General features: G+C 49.7%; 1 protein-coding gene across 2 annotated transcripts; it reads left to right on the top strand.

Moving 5' to 3' along the window:
• The first annotated feature begins 6,191 nt into the window (after positions 1-6,191).
• On the top strand, positions 6,192-15,410 carry b9d1 (B9 protein domain 1). 2 transcript variants are annotated; one of them, XM_045217847.1, is made up of 7 exons: positions 6,192-6,422; positions 6,641-6,709; positions 7,613-7,724; positions 7,807-7,903; positions 8,657-8,719; positions 8,840-8,907; positions 15,122-15,410. In XM_045217847.1, the coding sequence occupies exons 1-7, from the start codon at positions 6,360-6,362 to the stop codon at positions 15,220-15,222; spliced, it is 573 nt and encodes a 190-aa protein (XP_045073782.1). In that variant the 5' UTR covers positions 6,192-6,359; the 3' UTR covers positions 15,223-15,410. The 2 variants fall into 2 exon arrangements, with proteins under 2 accessions (XP_045073782.1, XP_041705933.2); XM_041849999.2 differs by having other exon boundaries at positions 15,065-15,410.
• The last annotated feature ends 5,857 nt before the right edge of the window (positions 15,411-21,267 follow it).

Raw genomic sequence — 21,267 nt, 5'->3', positions numbered from 1 at the left:
GGCTGGACGGTATTCCAGGGGCATTCTCAGAGCAGATCAGCTGGCAGGCACAAGGCCGCAGGGCTGGACGGTATTCCAGGGGGCATTCTCAGAGCAGATCAGCTGGCAGGCACAAGGCCGCAGGGCTGGACGGGTATTCCAGGGGCGGTATTCCAGGGGCGGTATTCCAGGCGTATTCACGGTGATTTTCAACCTCTCCTTGTCCCAGTCTGTTTTAAAGACAGTCGTTCCCGACCTTTTTCGATCACTGTACCACCAACTGAAATTTTGCTCTGCCCGGAGTACCCCTGAAGAACCCCCTCATGTGCATTTTACCAGTAAGCATTTGGTCTCATGAGTCTTCTCAAGTACCCCCTGTGGATAGGCCAAGTACCCCCTGTGGATAGGCCAAGTACCCCCTGTGGATAGGCCAAGTACCCCCTATGGATAGGCCAAGTACCCCCTATGGATAGGCCAAGTACCCCTATGGATAGGCCAAGTACCCCCTGTGGATAGGCCAAGTACCCCCTATGGATAGGCCAAGTACCCCCTGTGGATAGGCCAAGTACCCCCTGTGGATAGGGCCAAGTACCCCCTGTGGATAGGCCAAGTACCCCCCTGTGGATAGGCCAAGTACCCCCCTGTGGATAGGCCAAGTACCCCCCTGTGGATAGGCCAAGTACCCCCATGGATAGGCCAAGTACCCCCTATGGATAGGCCAAGTACCCCCTATGGATAGGCCAAGTACCCCCTATGGATAGGCCAAGTACCCCATGGATAGGCCAAGTACCCCCTGTGGATAGGCCAAGTACCCCCTATGGATAGGCCAAGTACCCCCTATGGATAGGCCAAGTACCCCCTATGGATAGGCCAAGTACCCCCTGTGGATAGGCCAAGTACCCCCTGGGGTCCTAGTACCCCTGGTTGGGAACCACCGTTTTTAAGATGACCACCATCCTTCCTGTTCCCAAGAACTCTAAGGCTTCATGCCACAATGACTACCGCCCTGTAGCGCTCACATCTGACATCATGAAGTACTTTGAAAAGGCTAATCTTGATGGTTGTCCAGTCGTCTCAAATACAACTGCGAAGGACCTCGGCGTTACTCTGGACCCTGATCTCCTCTTTTGACGAACGTATCAAGAATGTTTCAAGGACAGCTTTTTTTCCCCCATCTTCGTGACATTGCAAAAATCTGAAACTCTTTTTGTCCAAAAAATGATGCAGGAAAGCTAATCCATGCTTTTGTCACTTCTAGATTAGACTACTGACCCTGTTACGGGGGCTGAGTCACTGGCTTACTAGCGCTCTTCCATGCCGTCCCCTAGGAGGGGTGCGTCACTTGAGTGGGTTGAGTCACAGACGTGATCTTCCTGTCCGGTTTGTTGCCCCCTCGGGCTCGTGCAGTGGAGGAGATCTTCGTGGGCTATACTCAGCCTTGTCTCAGGGTAGTAAGTTGGTGGTCTGTTGATATCCCTCTGGTGGTGTGGGGGCTGTGCTTTGGCAAAGTGGGTGGGGTTATATCCTGCCTGGTTGGCCCTGTCCAGGGGTATCGTCGGACGAGGCCACAGTGTCCCCCGACCCACCCCTGTCTCAGTCGCCAGTATCTATGCTGCAATAGTCTATGTGCCGGGGGATAGGGTCAGTCTGTCTTATCTGGTGTCCTGTGTGAATTTAAGTATGTTCCCTCTAATTCTCTCTCTCTCCCCTCCCGGAGGACCTGAGCCCTAGGACCATGCCTCAGGACTACCTGGCCTGATGACTCCTGGCTGTCCCCAGTCCACCTGGTCGTGCTGCTGCTCCAGTTTCAACTGTTCTGCCTGCGGCTATGGAACCCTGATCTGTTCACCGGACGTGCTACCTTGTCCCGGACCTGCTGTTTTCAACTCTCTCCATCTCTCTACCGCACCTGCTGTCTCGACCTCTGAATGCTCGGCTATGAAAAGCCAACTGACATTTCCACCTGAGATACTGACCTGTTGCACCCTCTACAACCACTGTGATTATTATTTGACCCTGCTGGTCATCTATGAACATTTGAACATCTTGAAGAACAATCTGGCCTTAATGGCCGTATACTGTTATCTCCACCCGGCACAGCCAGAAGAGGACTGGCCACCCCTCAGAGCCTGGTTCCTCTCTAGGTTTCTTCCTAGGGTTCCTGCCTTTCTAGGGAGTTTTTCCCTAGCCACCGTGCTTCCACATCTGCATTGCTTGCTGTTTGGTTTTTTTTTGGCTGTGTTTCTGTATAAGCACTTTGTGACATCTGCTGATGTAAAAAAGGCTTTATAAAATAAAAATGTGATTGATTGATTGATTGATTGATTGATTGATTGATTGATTGATTGCTGTACTCTAACCCTGTAACTACTGCCGTATTCTAACTACTGCTACACCCTAACATTTGACTGAACTTTGATTGATTGATTATCATTATATTATATTTTGTTTTATTGGACATAAAAAAAGAAATACCAATTACAAATTGAACAGAGACATCCTTTTATCCCCCCTATACTTATTGAAACACCTCCCTCCCCTTTAACAAAAGCAGCATACATAAATTAAAAAATATACAATTGGAAATAATATATAAATATACATATGTACACGTATTGTACATACACACAAAAAAATAATAATAAATATCACAACACACTGTTCCTTCCCTTCCCCACACCCTCTCATATCCCCCTGTTGCCCAAAATTATTTACTCCTGATCAATAGAAGGCGACTGTTCAAAAAAAGGAAATGAAAGGCCGCCGTCTCAAGAATAAGTTATCAGTACAACCTCTCAAAGTGTATTTAATTTTTTTTCTAAGTGTAGAAAAAGACATTTGATCTTTCAACAAGGCTGACACACAGTGGGAGGTTTGGAGGATTTCCAAGTAAGCAAGATCTGCCGGCGGGCTATGAAGGAAGCAAAACGCTACAACGTCTGCTTTACTTTTAGTGAGGCAACAAAGATGGAACTCCAAATATAGCTACCAAAGGACAAGGCTGCAGGTCGATATCTAGAATTTTAGAGAGAGTATTAAAAAAAGGATGACCAAATACTCAGACAGCTTAGAACATGAATAAAACATATGGGTGTGAGTCGTGCCGGAGTGTTTGAACATCTATCGCGTGTCATTTGTGTGTTGGAGGAAAGTTTTTTCTTTGGCGTAGTGAATAACTGTGCAAGACCTTGTACTGAATTAAACTTAACCGAGCACAGTTATCCCTAAGAAGGGCCTCCTCCCACCAACCATCTGTAAGGTCGAGTTCGAGTTCACTACCCCAGGATGTTATGATTTTGTTTATTGAAGAGGGTTCCGAGGAAAGCATAATGTCATATAATCTAGAAATCAGACGGCAGGGACAAAATGTCTTCTAGCAACGTCTTGGGGGAGGTAGTTGAGGAAAGATGGGGAAAAAGAGAGCGAACAAAGTTACGGGGCCTGAAAATAGCGGAAAATATTAGAATGAGCCAGATTACATTTAGCTACGAGATCATTAAAACTGGCAAACTTCCCCATCTAAAAATACATCTTTGAAACATACCAAAAACTCTCTCTCGCCACAAAAAAAAAGCCTGGTCGAGTTTGGAGGGTAAAAATAGGTGGTTGTTACAAATAGGACTTAGAAGAGAAGAGGCAGAAAGTCTAAAATGTTTGACGAAAACTGTGTCCGGATCTTCAAAGTAGAGAGCACAATGAGGTTTGAAGGACACAAGGACAGAGGGGGGCAGTAAGAGCCGAAAGGGACTGTGCTTCTAATGAGCTCCAGTCGGAGCATTACACCAGAACGTCATCTTTTGAATACTGGCTGCCCAACAGTAAAGCAGTACATTTGGAAGTGCCAGTCCTCCATCTTGTCTCCTTCTTTGAAGTATTGCTCTATGTATCCTAGGTGATTTGCCTGCCCAAATAAAATGGCTGATGAGCCTATCCAACTTGGTAAAAATAAATAAAGATTTTCGGCAGAAAGATCGGGAAGACATTGAAAAAGGTATAGAAACCTAGGTAAAATTTTTTTAATTTTTAACAGATTGGATTCTGCCAGCTAATGAGAGAGGCAGACTATCCCAGCATTGTAAGTCTGCTTTAACTCCTGTGACTAGACTTGCAAAGTTCGTTTTATGGAGAGTAGCCAGAGAATTATATTCACACCTAAATAGGAAAAACCGGAGGGCGACAGACGGAAAGGCTGGCCTCCAGGGGGAATCTGCTTGGCAAATCGGAAAACATTCACTTTTCTGAATGTTCAATTTGTAACCTGAGAATGATCCAAATGTGTTTAAAATACGCAGTATGTTATCAACACAGTTCACAGGGTTAGGGATATATAATAGTAGATCATCTGCATACAGTAACACTGTGTTCTTCACCGGCTCGGTGGATTCCAGTGAATGATGGTGATCATTTTAAGGCCAAGGAAAGCGGTTCTATCGAGAGAGCAAAAAAGGAGTGGGGACACAGTACACCCTTGACGGGTCCCTCTGGAGAGGGGGAAGTATTTTTGAGTGTTGAGAGTTGGTGTGTACGCTAGCCGTAGGAGCAGAATAGAACAGAGAGTTGGTGTGTACGCTAGCCGTAGGAGCAGAATAGAACAGAGAGTCGGTGTGTACGCTAGCCGTAGGAGCAGAATAGAACAGAGAGTTGGTGTGTACGCTAGCCGTAGGAGCAGAATAGAACAGAGAGTCGGTGTGTAAGCTAGCCGTAGGAGCAGAATAGAACAGAGAGTCGGTGTGTACGCTAGCCGTAGGAGCAGAAACAGAGAGTCGGTGTGTACGCTAGCCGTAGGAGCAGAATAGAACAGAGAGTTGGTGTGTACGCTAGCCGTAGGAGCAGAATAGAACAGAGAGTCGGTGTGTACGCTAGCCGTAGGAGCAGAATAGAACAGAGAGTTGGTGTGTACGCTAGCCGTAGGAGCAGAATAGAACAGAGAGTCGGTGTGTACGCTAGCCGTAGGAGCAGAATAGAACAGAGAGTTGGTGTGTACGCTAGCCGTAGGAGCAGAATAGAACAGAGAGTCTGTGTGTACGCTAGAGCAGAATAGATTAGACTTATCTTGAGATGAAATTGGACCCAAAACCAAATCTTCCCCAAATCTTAAATAAATAATCCTACTCCACCCGGTCGAAAGCCTTCTCCGCATCAAGACAAGAGAGCCCTGTGATAGTGAGTCAGTGAACATATCTAATAGTAATGGGGTGAGTTGATCATCAGGGCCTTGGGGCCTTGCCACTTTGCATTAACTTTAGACCCTTTGATATTTCATCTAGATCCAGAGGGTTGTCCAGATCTTTACTCATGTCCATATCAATGGATGGAATATCCAAGTTATCTAAAAAAAAGTTGTCCATAGCCGTATTATCTGATGGGGGGGTTTGGATTTGTAGAGGTTAGAATAAAATGACACAAAAGTTGATTTAATATTAGAGGGATCACTTGTAAGATTACGGGAAGAGTCATATACCTGAGAGATGAGATGAGATGCTGACTGGCGTTTTAAGAGTCATATACCTGAGAGATGAGATGAGATGCTGACTGGCGTTTTAAGAGTCATATACCTGAGAGATAAGATGAGATGCTGACTGTACATATATATACATATCTACCTCCATCACTCCAGTATCCCTGCACATTGTTAATATGGTACTGGAACTGACCCTGTATATAGTCCTCTGTAGCTCAGCTGGTAGAGCACGGCGCTTGAAACGCCAAGGTAGTGGGTTCGATCCCCGGGACCACCCATACACAAAAATGTATGCATGCATGACTGTAAGTCGCTTTGGATAAAAGCGTCTGCTAAATGGCATATTATTATTACCTTACCCCTATACATATCTACCTCCATCACTCCAGTATCCCTGCACATTGTTAATATGGTACTGGAACTGACCCTGTATATAGTCACCTTACCCCTATACATATCTACCTCCATCACTCCAGTATCCCTGCACATTGTAAATATAGTATTGGAACTGACCCTGTATATAGCTTACTTATTTCTATTTCTCGTGTGTTTTTGTTATACTTTATAGTACTATATATCGATATTGATTACTGCATTGTTGGGAAATGAGCTCGCGAGAAAGGCATCGCGCTGTGGCTTGTGCACGTGACAAGAAAACGTTAAACTTGTCCAAGACCACCACCTAGTGGACAGTTTATTTACTAAACGCTTTCTCAACTGACTGGATCCAGGTTGGCCCTCACGCCGGGCCGTAGGCAAAGCGTCCTGGCAACGGGGAATGGAACTACACAAATATTTAGCAAGCCAGTTATCTCCACAACACAGAACAATACGTTACCGGTTTTATAGTCGAAGTTAAAATATGTTTTATGTTTTATCACTATATTTTTTATATTCTTAAGTTATCGTATGAAGCGGGATGGCTATCAATAACCCATCTGTGTTTCTGTTGATGATAAACGGACAGATAGAGGGGGCGAATGTGAGTAAAATAGCTAGCTAACGTTAGTAACGCTAGCTATGAAGCTAGCTAGCTAAGCATCTAACGTTAGCAAGCTAAGATGAGGCTGATCTTATTGGCTAACTTGACCTCGTTTGAGTCATTGGTTTAGTGAGCATAAACATGTTGTTTAAAACTGCCGTGTTCATTTGCTCTTCGACCCATTCTCTCTGATCTGATCTGATGTGTTGTGTTGTCAGTTTCCAGAGTATGACGACCTGTACTGTAAATACTGCTTCGTCTACGGACACGACTGGGCTCCCACATCGGTGAGTCACACCGCGTCATCTGGAACACGCTGAAGTTCAGTTACTATGGATGGATACATAATACGCTTGTTTTGCTAGCTAGCAACTACTAAATACTCAAATAGCTGCATGTCCAGTGATGCCGGGAACTGCGAACTCGGAAAACTCCGACTTCCGAACGTTCAAAACAACTGGGAACTCTGGGGGGAAAAAACTATTTGAACGGTCATCCAACTCGGGAATTCGGGCCTCTTTCTAGAGATCCGACTTTCTGACCTGAAGATCACAGACGTCATGATTTGACCTCGTATTTTTCCGAGTTCCCAGTTGTTTTGAATGAGTCATCAATATCTCTCCCTCACCTCTTCACTTCTCCTCCCGCTCCCTTTCTCTCTCCACCCATCCTTTTCCCTCCCCTCCCTCCCCTCCCTCCCTCCTCTCCCCCCTCCCTCCCTCCCTCCTCTCCCCTCCCCTCCCTCCTCTCCCCTCCCCTCCCTCCCTCCTCTCCCCTCCCTCCCTCCCCCCTCCCTCCCTCCCTCCCTCCCTCCCTCCTCTCCTCTCTCCCGCTCCATCTCTGTCCTCCTCCCCTCTCCATCTCTCTCCTCCATCTCTCTCCCTCCCTCTCCCTCTCTCCCAACCCCCTCTCCTTCCCTCTCACCCCCGCTCCCTCCCTCTCCTCACCCTCCCTCTCCCTCCCTCTCCTCACCCTCCTCTCCTCACCCCCTCCCTCTCTCCAACCCCTCTCCCTCACCACCTCCTCCTCTCCTCTCCCAACCCCTCCCTTCTCCTCTCCCAACCCTCTCCCTCCCCCTCCTCTCCCAACCTCCCTCCCCCTCCTCTCCCTCCCCCTCCTCTCCCAACCCCCTCTCCCTCCCCCTCCTCTCCCTCCCTCCCCCCTCCTCATCTCCCATCCTCCCTCTCCAGGGCCTAGAGGAGGGTATATCTCAGATTACGTCTAAAGGCAGAGACTCTCCTCAAAGAATGATCTGGAACTTTCCTCTGGAGATCACGTTCAAGAGCACCAACCCCTTAGGCTGTGAGACACACCCACACACGTCTTACCATACCACACATTTCATGATGCCATAGCTCTAACACTCTTGTGTGTGTGTTCCCAGGGCCTCAGATCGTGGTGAGTGTGTATGGTCCTGATACGTTTGGTAACGATGTGGTCAGAGGATACGGAGCAACACATATCCCCTTCACTCCTGGACAGTCAGTATCTCTCCTCTCTCCATCTCCTTCACTCCTGGACAGTCAGTATCTCTCCTCTCTCCATCTCCTTCACTCCTGGACAGTCAGTATCTCTCCATCTCCTTCACTCCTGGACAGTCAGTATCTCTCCTCTCTCCATCTCCTTCACTCCTGGACAGTCAGTATCTCTCCTCTCTCCATCTCCTTCACTCCTGGACAGTCATTATCTCTCCTCTCTCCATCTCCTTCACTCCTGGACAGTCAGTATCTCTCCATCTCCTTCACAGTCAGTATCTCTCCTCTCTCCATCCCCTTCACTCCTGGACAGTCAGTATCTCTCCTCTCTCCATCTCCTTCACTCCTGGACAGTCAGTATCTCTCCATCTCCTTCACAGTCAGTATCTCTCCTCTCTCCATCTCCTTCACTCCTGGACAGTCAGTATCTCTCCTCTCTCCATCCCCTTCACAGTCAGTATCTCTCCTCTCTCCATCTCCTTCACTCCTGGACAGTCAGTATCTCTCCTCTCTCCATCTCCTTCACAGTCAGTATCTCTCCTCTCTCCATCCTCTTCACTCCTGGACAGTCAGTATCTCTCCTCTCTCCATCTTCTTCACTTCTGGACAGTCAGTATCTCTCCTCTCTCCATCCCCTTCACAGTCAGTATCTCTCCTCTCCATCTCCTTCACTCCTGGACAGTCAGTATCTCTCCATCTCCTTCACTCCTGGACAGTCAGTCTCTCTCCATCTCCTCTAATGTAATCTCTTGTTTTCAGACACACCAGAACCATCCCGATGTTTGTTCCTGAATCCACATCAAGACTACAGAAATTCACAAGGTAACGTGTGTCTGTTACTGTGTGTCTGTTGCTATGTGTGTGTTACTGTGTGTCTGTTGCTGTGTGTATTGTGTTAAATGCTGGGTGCTAAGTGTGTGTGTGTGTGTGTTCTCTCTCCAGTTGGCTGCTGGGTCGGCGTCCAGAGTTCACTGATCCTAAAGTGGTGGCCCAGGGAGAGGGCAGAGAAGGTAGGCTGTGTTTCTGTGTGTTTGGGAGAGGGCAGAGAAGGTAGGCTGTGTTTCTGTGGTGGCCCAGGGAGAGGGCAGAGAAGGTAGGCTGTGTTTCTGTGTGTTTGGGAGAGGGCAGAGAAGGTAGGCTGTGTTTCTGTGGTGGCCCAGGGAGAGGGCAGAGAAGGTAGGCTGTGTTTCTGTGTGTTTGGGAGAGGGCAGAGAAGGTAGGCTGTGTTTCTGTGTGTTTGGGAGAGGGCAGAGAAGGTAGGCTGTGTTTCTGTGGTGGCCCAGGGAGAGGGCAGAGAAGGTAGGCTGTGTTTCTGTGTGTTTGGGAGAGGGCAGAGAAGGTAGGCTGTGTTTCTGTGGTGGCCCAGGGAGAGGGCAGAGAAGGTAGGCTGTGTTTCTGTGTGTTTGGGAGAGGGCAGAGAAGGTAGGCTGTGTTTCTGTGTGTTTGGGAGAGGGCAGAGAAGGTAGGCTGTGTTTCTGTGTGTTTGGGAGAGGGGCAGAGAAGGTAGGCTGTGTTTCTGTGGTGGCCCAGGGAGAGGGCAGAGAAGGTAGGCTGTGTTTCTGTGTGTTTGGGAGAGGGCAGAGAAGGTAGGCTGTGTTTCTGTGTGGTGGCCCAGGGAGAGGGCAGAGAAGGTAGGCTGTGTTTCTGTGTGTTTGGGAGAGGGCAGAGAAGGTAGGCTGTGTTTCTGTGGTGGCCCAGGGAGAGGGCAGAGAAGTAAGGCTGTGTTTCTGTGTGTTTGGGAGAGGGCAGAGAAGGTAGGCTGTGTTTCTGTGGTGGCCCAGGGAGAGGGCAGAGAAGGTAGGCTGTGTTTCTGTGGTGGCCCAGGGAGAGGGCAGAGAAGGTAGGCTGTGTTTCTGTGGTGGCCCAGGGAGAGGGCAGAGAAGGTAGGCTGTGTTTCTGTGGTGGCCCAGGGAGAGGGCAGAGAAGGTAGGCTGTGTTTCTGTGGTGGCCCAGGGAGAGGGCAGAGAAGGTAGGCTGTGTTTCTGTGGTGGCCCAGGAGAGGGCAGAGAAGGTAGGCTGTGTTTCTGTGGTGGCCCAGGGAGAGGGCAGAGAAGGTAGGCTGTGTTTCTGTGTGTTTGGGAGAGGGCAGAGAAGGTAGGCTGTGTTTCTGTGGTGGCCCAGGGAGAGGGCAGAGAAGGTAGGCTGTGTTTCTGTGTGTTTGGGAGAGGGCAGAGAAGGTAGGCTGTGTTTCTGTGGTGGCCCAGGGAGAGGGCAGAGAAGGTAGGCTGTGTTTCTGTGGTGGCCCAGGGAGAGGGCAGAGAAGGTAGGCTGTGTTTCTGTGGTGGCCCAGGGAGAGGGCAGAGAAGGTAGGCTGTGTTTCTGTGGTGGCCCAGGGAGAGGGCAGAGAAGGTAGGCTGTGTTTCTGTGGTGGCCCAGGAGAGGGCAGAGAAGGTAGGCTGTGTTTCTGTGGTGGCCCAGGGAGAGGGCAGAGAAGGTAGGCTGTGTTTCTGTGTGTTTGGGAGAGGGCAGAGAAGGTAGGCTGTGTTTCTGTGTGTTTGGGAGAGGGCAGAGAAGGTAGGCTGTGTTTCTGTGGTGGCCCAGGAGAGGGCAGAGAAGGTAGGCTGTGTTTCTGTGTGTTTGGGAGAGGGCAGAGAAGGTAGGCTGTGTTTCTGTGGTGGCCCAGGGAGAGGGCAGAGAAGGTAGGCTGTGTTTCTGTGTGTTTGGGAGAGGGCAGAGAAGGTAGGCTGTGTTTCTGTGGTGGCCCAGGGAGAGGGCAGAGAAGGTAGGGCTGTGTTTCTGTGTGTTTGGGAGAGGGCAGAGAAGGTAGGCTGTGTTTCTGTGGTGGCCCAGGGAGAGGGCAGAGAAGGTAGGCTGTGTTTCTGTGGTGGCCCAGGGAGAGGGCAGAGAAGGTAGGCTGTGTTTCTGTGGTGGCCCAGGGAGAGGGCAGAGAAGGTAGGCTGTGTTTCTGTGGTGGCCCAGGGAGAGGGCAGAGAAGGTAGGCTGTGTTTCTGTGGTGGCCCAGGGAGAGGGCAGAGAAGGTAGGCTGTGTTTCTGTGGTGGCCCAGGGAGAGGGCAGAGAAAATCAAATCAAATCAAATCAAATCAAATTTTATTGGTCACATGCGCCGAATACAACAAGTGCAGACATTACAGTGAAATGCTTACTTACAGCCCTTAACCAACAGTGCGTTTATTTTAAACAAAAAAGTAAGAATAAAACAACAAAAAACAAAAAAAAAAAAAAAAAAGTGTTGAGAAAAACAAAGAGCAGAAGTAAAATAAAGTGACAGTAGGGAGGCTATACAGGGGGTAACGGTGCAGAGTCAATGTGCGGGGCACCGGCTAGTTGAGGTAGTTGAGGGTAATATGTACATGTGGGTAGAGTTAAAGTGACTATGCATAAATACTTAACAGAGTAGCAGCAGCGTAAAAAGGATGGGGTGGGGGCAGTGCAAATAGTCCGGGTAGCCATGATTAGCTGTTCAGGAGTCTTATGGCTTGTGGGTAGAAGCTGTTGAGAAGTCTTTTGGACCTAGACTTGGCACTCCGGTACCGCTTGCCGTGCGGTAGCAGAGAGAACAGTCTATGACTAGGGTGGCTGGAGTCTTTGACAATTTTGAGGGCCTTCCTCTGACACCGCCTGGTATAGAGGTCTTGGATGGCAGGGGAGCTTTGCCCCAGTGATGTACTGGGCCGTACGCACTACCCTCTGTAGTGCCTTGCGGTCAGAGGCCAAGCAGTTGCCATACCAGGCGGTGATGCAACCAGTCAGGATGCTCTCGATGGTGCAGCTGTAGAATTTTTTGAGGATCTGAGGACCCATGCCAAATCTTTTTAGTCTCCTGAGGGGGAATAGGCTTTGTCGTGCCCTCTTCACGACTGTCTTGGTGTGCTTGGACCATGATAGTTCGTTGGTGATGTGGACACCAAGGAACTTGAAGCTCTCAACCTGTTCCACTACAGCCCCGTCGATGAGAATGGGGGCGTGCTCAGTCCTCTTTTTTTTTCCTGTAGTCCACAATCATCTCCTTTGTCTTGGTCACGTTGAGGGAGAGGTTGTTGTCCTGGCACCACACGGCCAGATCTCTGACCTCCTCCCTATAGGCTGTCTCATCGTTGTCGGTGATCAGGCCTACCACTGCTGTGTCGTCGGCAAACTTAATGATGGTGTTGGAGTCGTGCCTGGCCATGCAGTCATGGGTGAACAGAGAGTACAGGAGGGGGACTGAGCACGCACCCCTGAGGGGCCCCCCGTGTTGAGGATCAGTGTGGCAGATGTGTTGTTACCTACCCTTACCACCTGGGGGCGGCCCGTCAGGAAGTCCAGGATCCAGTTGCAGAGGGAGGTGTTTAGTCCCAGGATCCTTAGCTTAGTGATGAGCTTAGAGGGCACTATGGTGTTGAATTCTGAGCTGTAGTCAATGAATAGCATTCTCACGTAGGTGTTCCTCTTGTCCAGGTGGGAAAGGGCAGTGTGGAGTGCGATAGAGATTGCATCATCTGTGGATCTGTTGGAGGCGGTATGCAAATTGGAGTGGGTCTAGGGTTTCTGGGATTATGCTGTTGATGTGAGCCATGACCAGTCTTTCAAAGCACTTCATGGCTACAGACGTCAGTGCAACGGGTCGGTAGTCATTTAGGCAGGTTATCTTAGAGTTCTTGGGCACGGGGACTATGGTGGTCTGCTTGAAACATGTTGGTATTACAGACTCGGTCAGGGACATGTTGAAAATGTCAGTGAAGACACTTGCCAGTTGGTCAGCACATGCTCGGAGTACACGCCCTGGTAATCCGTCTGCCCAGCGGCCTTGTGAATGTTGACTTGCTTAAAAGTCTTACTCACATCGGCTACGGAGAGCGTGATCACATAGTCGTCCCGGAACAGCTGGTGCTCTCATGCATGCTTCAGTGTTGCTTGCCTCGGCGAGCATAGAAGTGGTTTAGCTCGGTCTGGTAGGCTTGTGTCACTGGGCAGCTCGCGGCTGTGCTTCCCTTTGTAGTCTGTAATAGTTTTCAAGCCCTGCCACATCCGACGAGCGTCAGAGCCAGTGTAGTATGATTCAATCTTAGACCTGTATTGACTCTTTGCCTGTTTGATGGTTCGTCGGAGGTCATAGCGGGATTTCTTATAAGCTTCCGGGTTAGAGTCCCGTTCCTTGAAAGCGGCAGCTCTACCCTTTAGCTCAGTGCGGATGTTGCCTGTAATCCATGGCTTCTGGTTGGGGTATGTGCGACGGTCACTGTGGGGACGACATCATCGATGCACTTATTGATGAAGCCAGTGACTGATGTGGTGTACTCCTCAATGCTGTCTGAAGAATCCCGAACATGTTCCAGTCTGTGCTAGCAAAACAGTCCTGTAGCTTGGCATCTGCGTCATCTGACCACTTTTTTATTAACCGAATCACTGGTGCTTCCTGCTTCAGTTTTTGCTTATAAGCAGGAATCAGGAGGATAGAGTTATGGTCAGATTTGCCAAATGGAGGGCGAGGGAGAGCTTTGTAGCGTCTCTGTGTGTGGAGTAAAGGTGGTCTAGAGTTTTTTTCCCTCTGGTTGCACATTTGACATGCTGGTAGAAATTAGGTAGAACGGATTTAAGTTTCCCTGCATTAAAGTCCCCGGCCACTAGGAGCGCTGCATCTGGATGAGCGTTTTCCTGTTGATTAATGGCCTTGTACAACTCATTCAGTGCAATCTTAATGCCAGCATTGGTTTGTGGTGGTAAATAGACAGCTATGAAAAATATAGCTGAAAACTCTCTTGGTAAATAGTGTGGTCTACAGCTTATCATAAGATACTCTACCTCAGGCGAGCAAAACCTCGAGACTTCCTTAGTATTTGATTTTGTACACCAGCTGTTGTTTACAAATATACAGAGACCGCCACCCTTTGTCTTACCGGAGCCAGCCGTTCTGTCCTGCCGATGTAGCGTGTAGCCTGCTAGCTGAATGGTATCATTGTTGTCGTTCAGCCACGACTCCGGTGAAACATAAGATATTACAGTTTTTAATGTCCCGTTGGTAGGATAACCGTAATCTTAAATCGTCAATTTTATTCTCAAAAGATTGAACGTTGGCTAATAGTATTGATGGGAGAGGCAGTTTACTCGCCGCCGTCGGATCTCATAAGGCACCCCGACCCACGTCCACGATATCTCCGTCTCTTCCTCAGGCGAATGACGGGATCTGGGCCTTGCCGGGTGTCTGTAGAATATCCTTCGCGTCCCGACTCGTTGAAGAAAAAGTCTTCGTCCAATGCGAGGTGAGTAATCGCTGTCCTGATATCCAGAAGCTCTTTTTGGTTATAAGAGACGATGGCATAAACATTATGTACAAAATAAATTACAAATAACGCGGAAAAACACACATAATAGTACAATTGGTTAGAGGGCTGTAAAACGGCAGCCATCTTCTCCGGCGCTGTTTTAGAAGGTAGGCTGTGTTTCTGTGGTGGCCCAGGGAGAGGGCAGAGAAGGTAGGCTGTGTTTCTGTGGTGGCCCAGGGAGAGGGCAGAGAAGGTAGGCTGTGTTTCTGTGGTGGCCCAGGGAGAGGGCAGAGAAGGTAGGCTGTGTTTCTGTGTGTTTGGGAGATTTCTGCCGGGATTCATTCAAAAGGTGTGTTGCTTCTCACTGCTTCGATTTCCCTGAACGTTCATAGATCCCATTCATGGTCACCGCTGCACCCGTCGGCTGGGGCATAAATCCCTTTATAAAGCACATTGGAATGGTGGTACTGCCTTTAAATGGATCCTGGCCTTAGATATCCTGGAGACTTCTCTCTCTATCACTCACCGCCATATCTCTCTCTCACCACCATATCTCTCTCTCTCACTACCATATCTCTCTCTCTCACTGCCATATCTCTCTCTCACTGCCATATCTCTCTCTCACCACCATATCTCTCTCACCACCATCTCTCTCTCTCACTACCATATCTCTCTCTCACTGCCATATCTCTCTCACCACCATCTCTCTCTCTCACTACCATATCTCTCTCTCACTGCCATATCTCTCTCTCACCGCCATATCTCTCTCTCACCACCATATCTCTCTCTCACTACCATATATCTCTCTCACTACCATATCTCTCTCTCACTACCATATCTCTCTCTCACTACCATATCTCTCTCACTACCATATCTCTCTCACCGCCATATCTCTCTCTCACTACCATATCTCTCTCACTACCATATCTCTCTCTCACTACCATATCTCTCTCTTTCTCTCAGTGACCAGGGTTCGTTCTCAGGGTTTCGTTTCTCTCTCCTTCAACATCGTGACTAAAGACATGAAGAGACTGGGTTATGACACCACGCCTACCGAGACCGCCCACACACACACTGCTGCCGCCGGCGTCGGACCGGGAGACCAGCCGTACAGCACGTGACGGACACACACACACTGCTGCCGCCGGCGTCGGACCGGGAGACCAGCCGTACAGCACGTGACGGACACACACACACTGCTGCCGCCGGCGTCGGACCGGGAGACCAGCCGTACAGCACGTGACGGACACACACACTGCTGCCGCCGGCGTCGGACCGGGAGACCAGCCGTACAGCACGTGACGGACACGGACCAAGACTACCCGATCTCCCTCCCTCACCCCTGTGTGTGATCCCATCATCAGGAGCAGCTGGATACTGTAGGTGTTAGAGATACGGTGATGTCTGGGCTCCAGCCTGGAGGAACAGGGGAGATTCCACCATATAGATTCCACCTATCCAGATACTGTTATACAGGGAAGCTTCTACCATATAGATTCCACCTATCCAGATACTGTTATACAGGGAAGCTTCTACCATATAGATTCCACCTATCCAGATACTGTTATACAGGGAGCTTCTACCATATAGATTCCACCTATCCAGATACTGTTATACAGGGAAGCTTCCACCATATAGATTCCACCTATCCAGATACTGTTATACAGGGGAGCTTCTACCATATAGATTCCACCTATCCAGATACTGTTATACAGGGAAGCTTCTACCATATAGATTCCACCTATCCAGATACTGTTATACAGGGGAGCTTCTACCATATAGATTCCACCTATCCAGATACTGTTATACAGGGAAGCTTCCACCATATAGATTCCACCTATCCAGATACTGTCGTACAGGGAAGCTTCCACCATATAGATTCCACCTATCCAGATACTGTTATACAGGGAGCTTCCACCATATAGATTCCACCTATCCAGATACTGTTATACAGGGAAGCTTCTACCATATAGATTCCACCTATCCAGATACTGTTATACAGGGAAGCTTCTACCATATAGATTCCACCTATCCAGATACTGTTATACAGGGAAGCTTCTACCATATAGATTCCACCTATCCAGATACTGTTATACAGGGAAGCTTCTACCATATAGATTCCACCTATCCAGATACTGTTATACAGGGGAAGCTTCCACCATATAGATTCCACCTATCCAGATACTGTTATACAGGGAAGCTTCTACCATATAGATTCCACCTATCCAGATACTGTTATACAGGGGAGCTTCCACCATATAGATTCCACCTATCCAGATACTGTTATACAGGGGAGCTTCCACCATATAGATTCCACCTATCCAGATACTGTTATACAGGGAAGCTTCTACCATATAGATTCCACCTATCCAGATACTGTTATACAGGGAAGCTTCCACCATATAGATTCCACCTATCCAGATACTGTCGTACAGGGAGCTTCCACCATATAGATTCCACCTATCCAGATACTGTTATACAGGGAAGCTTCCACCATATAGATTCCACCTATCCAGATACTGTCGTACAGGGAGCTTCCACCATATAGATTCCACTCTATCCAGATACTGTTATACAGGAAGCTTCCACCATATAGATTCCACCTATCCAGATACTGTTATACAGGGGAAGCTTCCACCATATAGATTCCACCTATCCAGATACTGTTATACAGGGAAGCTTCCACCATATAGATTCCACCTATCCAGATACTGTTATACAGGGGAGCTTCCACCATATAGATTCCACCTATCCAGATACTGTTATACAGGGAAGCTTCCACCATATAGATTCCACCTATCCAGATACTGTTATACAGGGAAGCTTCCCACCATATGACTCCACCTATCCAGATACTGTCGTACAGGGAAGCTTCCACCATATAGACTCCACCTATCCAGATACTGTCGTACAGGGAAGCTTCCACCATATAGATTCCACCTATCCAGATACTGTCGCACAGGGAAGCTTCTACCATATAGATTCCACCTATCCAGATACTGTCGTACAGATTGGTGGAGAGAGGGACCCCCACCCTGAGAGAGGGACCCCCCACCCTGAGAGAGGGACCCACCACCACACCACACTTTATTTGAATAGTCTGGATTTTGATGGTCATACGATCAACAAACTATCTGTCGATAAGCAACTGCTTATGGTAAGGGTTAAGGTCAGGATAAGGGTTGCTGTTAGATTAGATGAAATGTTACTGATCGACAGATGGACTATCCAAATGAAATGTTACTGATCTACAGATGGACTATCCAAATGAAATGTTACCGATCTACAGATGGACTATCCAAATGAAATGTTACTGATCGACAGATGTACTATCCAAATGAAATGTTGCTGGATCTACAGATGGACTATCCAAATGAAATGTTACTGATCTACAGATGGACTATCCAAATGAAATGTTACTGATCTACAGATGGACTATCCAAATGAAATGTTACTGATCTACAGATGGACTATCCAAATGAAATGTTTCTGATCTACAGATGGACTATCCAAATAAATTGTTACTGAAATCCCATGGAGCCTTGTTTACAAATTCAGATGTAATCTGTTTTAGGCTGTTTGAAAACCTCATTTTGAGCGTCATTACTTCTATATATTGTAATGACCCAGCTGGGTCATAAAGTAAAAGAGAGACGGGCACCAGGTGTACAGGCAGAACACAGGTTTATTCCTGAATGGGCTATTGTTCAGGCCACAGCCCACGCCGCTAAACCTCGAACATACACAAATAGAACATGTCAAATCAATGGTCCCGAACAGAAGAGAGAGAGATGAGACCGTAACCCCTATTTAATCATTCCAAAACCCCGCGGGATTACCCATCATACCCCCCCAACCTTTCCATCTGTCCTGGCATATTTAACCCCTGCTAGTACCCATGAGAACGATAACACATCCATGAACACAGAACACAATACAGGGTCGTTACACAGCCCCCCCTTTCTAAACCCTAGCCCCTAGGGTTACAAAACAAAATCCTTAAAAACGACCCGGAGGTCGCATCAGTCTCTTGTGCCTCCTTGACTCTCACTGGTGGACCCCCAGAACACTCATCTGCCCCAATGTCATTTCCAGCACCCCCGAAGAGGCAGCCCCCGTCCCAGGCTCAGCTTGCACTAGAGTCTCCTCGCTAGACTGTCCCCGTGTGCTCACATCAGAGTCCTCACTTCCATTCCCTACCGCTTTCCTCCCTCTGTGGGCGCCAATCGGTCCCGGTGGACCACCACCCTCCTGCCCCGTGGGAGAACCTCCACCGGTACGTCACCTCCCCCACTCTCTCTATCACCAGGCACGGCCCCACCCAGGCACTGTCCAGCTTTGGGCACCGCCCTCTGCGCGTGGGGTTGTGAAGCCACACGCGTTCTCCCGCTCCCAAAGTGCCTCCCCTCCGCGCGTGAGTCATAGTGGCGCTTTTGGCGCATTCCTGCGTTCTCGAGTTGCTCTCTTGCGAAGGTGTGAGCCGCTTCTAACCGGTTCTGCAGTCGACTAACATAGTTCGGGCCAGGCAAAACCCCAGTCGTCGTTATCAGGAGGGTGGCCAAACGTCAGTTCGGCTGGGGTGCGCAACTCACGACCTAACATTAGTAGCGCTGGGGAGCACGCAGTCGATTCCTGAACAGCCGACCTACATGCCATAAGAATAAACGGTAAGTGGGTGTCCCAATCTCTCTGGTGTTTTGAGGTACCGATAGCCAGCTGTTGTGCTAATGTTCTGTTAAATCTTTCCACCAGCCCATCACTCTGGGGGTGAAGCGGAGTAGTGCGCGTCTTCTCCGCGCCTAACCGTCTACACAACTCTGAGAACACCCGTGACTCAAAGTTTCTCCCCTGGTCGCTGTGTATAGACTGTGGCACCCCGAACCGACTGATTATTCCCCCCTACCAATGCATCAGCTACTGTTTCTGCCTCCTGGTCTGGGAGAGCGTAAGCCTCTGGCCACTTGGTGAAGTAGTCCATAGCAGTTAGAATCCACCTGTTACCGCTGTCTGTGGTTGGAAACGGTCCAACTATGTCTACCCCCAGTCTCTCCATGGGCTCCCCTACTGGGAATTGTTGTAGGAGGGCGTGTGACTGACCTGGAGGTCCTTTCTTAGCAGCACACTCATCGCACTGCCTGCAAAAGTCCTCCACATCCCTCCTGTGCCTGGCCCAATGAAGCCTTTACGTACGCGCTTTAACGTTTTGGAGACCCCAAAATGCCCTGCGCCTACTCCCCGTGAAGCTGCTGTAACACGCTCCCTTGCAGCCTTTTGGGAACCACTACCTGCCACGTCATTTCTCCAGTAGCTGGCTTTTTCCACCCCCTCTGGAGCACTCCCTCAGCCACTCTAAGGACTGAGAATTTAGCCCAGAGTCCTTTGGTGACTGGTGATAGAGGGGCTACTTCCCCCCATGGCGGTCGTCTTCCCTCTTCCACCCACCCCAGCACAGGACGCAGCTCTGCGTCCTCCTCCTGGCGACGCCTCCACTCCCCAACGTCCACAGCCTCAAGCTCCCGGCACTCTGTCACCTCAGCTGACTCACCGTGGCGGTGACTCCCTCCTCCATGCACAGTTCCCTCTCTCGCTCCACCCGTTTGGCGCAGTACCCACAGCCGTCCTCAGCACACGGGCGACGGGACAAGCGTCTGCATTGCTGTGGCGAAGGCCGGCCCTGTGCTCCACCTGGAAGTCGTAAGGTTGCAGCTCCTCCAACCAGCGGGCGATCTGACCCTCTGGCTCCTTGAAGGAGAGAAGCCACTGCAGGGGCGGAGTGATCCGTCCGCACCACAAACGGCAGGCCCCCCAGGTAGTACTTGAAATGGCGTACTGCTGCCACGACAGCCAAAAGCTCCTCCTTGTCACGCAGTAGCGTTTTCAGCCTTATCAAAAGTTCTGCTGTAATAAGCTACTACGTGCTCCCGTCAGAACCACGCTGAGCCAGCACAGCCCCCAAGCCCTCATTGCTTGCGTCGGTGTCCAGGATAAATCGGACGGTTCGGGTCTGGTGAGGACAGGACAGGGGCCTCCACCAGGGCACGTTTGAGGGCCTCAAACGCCCGCTGGTGCTCTTCGGTCCACTGAAAAACAGTGTCCTTCTTGAGAAGGTGGTTCAAAGGAGCTGCTATCCCCGCAAACCCTTTCACAAACCTCACGATAGTAGGATGCCAGACCCAGGAAGCTCTTAACCTCTTTTTTTCCACTTGGAATTGGCCACCCCCTCACAGCCTCCACCTTGTCTGGCATCGTGCTGATACCCTCACCACCCAGCTGATGACCCAGGAACGCCACCTCCCTTTGCATGAAATGGCACTTTTCCGGGTGTAATTTAGCCCCGCCCCCGAGATCCTCTCCAGCACTCGCCTAAGTGCCCCCAGTGCCCCCTCAAACGATGTGCCGTGCACCAATATGTCGTCTAGGTACACGACACATCTGTCTCTCGGAACCCCCGCCAGCACTCTGTCCATGAGCCTCTCAAAGGTGGCAGGAGCATTACAAAGCCCGAAGCACAGCACCTTGAACTGCCAATGGCCCCCTATCCGTGGAGAAGGCCGTTTTTCACGTGCCCCAGGCGAGAGGGGCACCTGCCAGTAGCCACTGCGCAGATCAAGGGAAGAGAACCACGAGGACCCTCTGACGTGGTCTAGCGACTCATCGATCCTCGGTATGGGGTAAGCGTCTTTAGTGGTGACAGAATTTAGACCCCTGTAGTCCGCACAAAACCTAAGTTTACCCCCCTTTCTTAGGCACCATGACGACCGGCGCGGACCATGGGGCTATCTGATGGCTCAATGAAATCCGCCCGCAACATGTCAGCAATAGCTGTGGCTGCTGCTTCCCTCTTGGCAAGGGGAATGCGACGGGGCCGAATTTTAATGGGTTGGTTGTCCCCAGTGTCGATGTCGTGCTGAACCAGGTGCGTTTGCCCTACCTCATCTTCCCCCAAGCGAAGCTATCTTTAAAGTCAAACAGCAGCTGCTTTAACTGTCTCTGTTGTCTCTCATCCAGACCTTGACAGTTTTTCAGCCACACAGCCTCAACGGGCGTCGATAACTTCCTCCTTCCCCGTCGGGCTGATGGGGTGAAGGAGCCAGTGTGTTTTGGGCTACTGGGATGCCTGTGCTTGCACCATTATGGGGAGTGAAGGTCGTTGCCACCGGAGACAG

Source organism: Coregonus clupeaformis, unplaced genomic scaffold (genome assembly GCF_020615455.1).
Source record: "Coregonus clupeaformis isolate EN_2021a unplaced genomic scaffold, ASM2061545v1 scaf1255, whole genome shotgun sequence".
In the NCBI taxonomy this organism is placed as follows: domain Eukaryota; kingdom Metazoa; phylum Chordata; class Actinopteri; order Salmoniformes; family Salmonidae; genus Coregonus; species Coregonus clupeaformis.
This window is presented reverse-complemented; position numbering and strand designations above follow the sequence as displayed.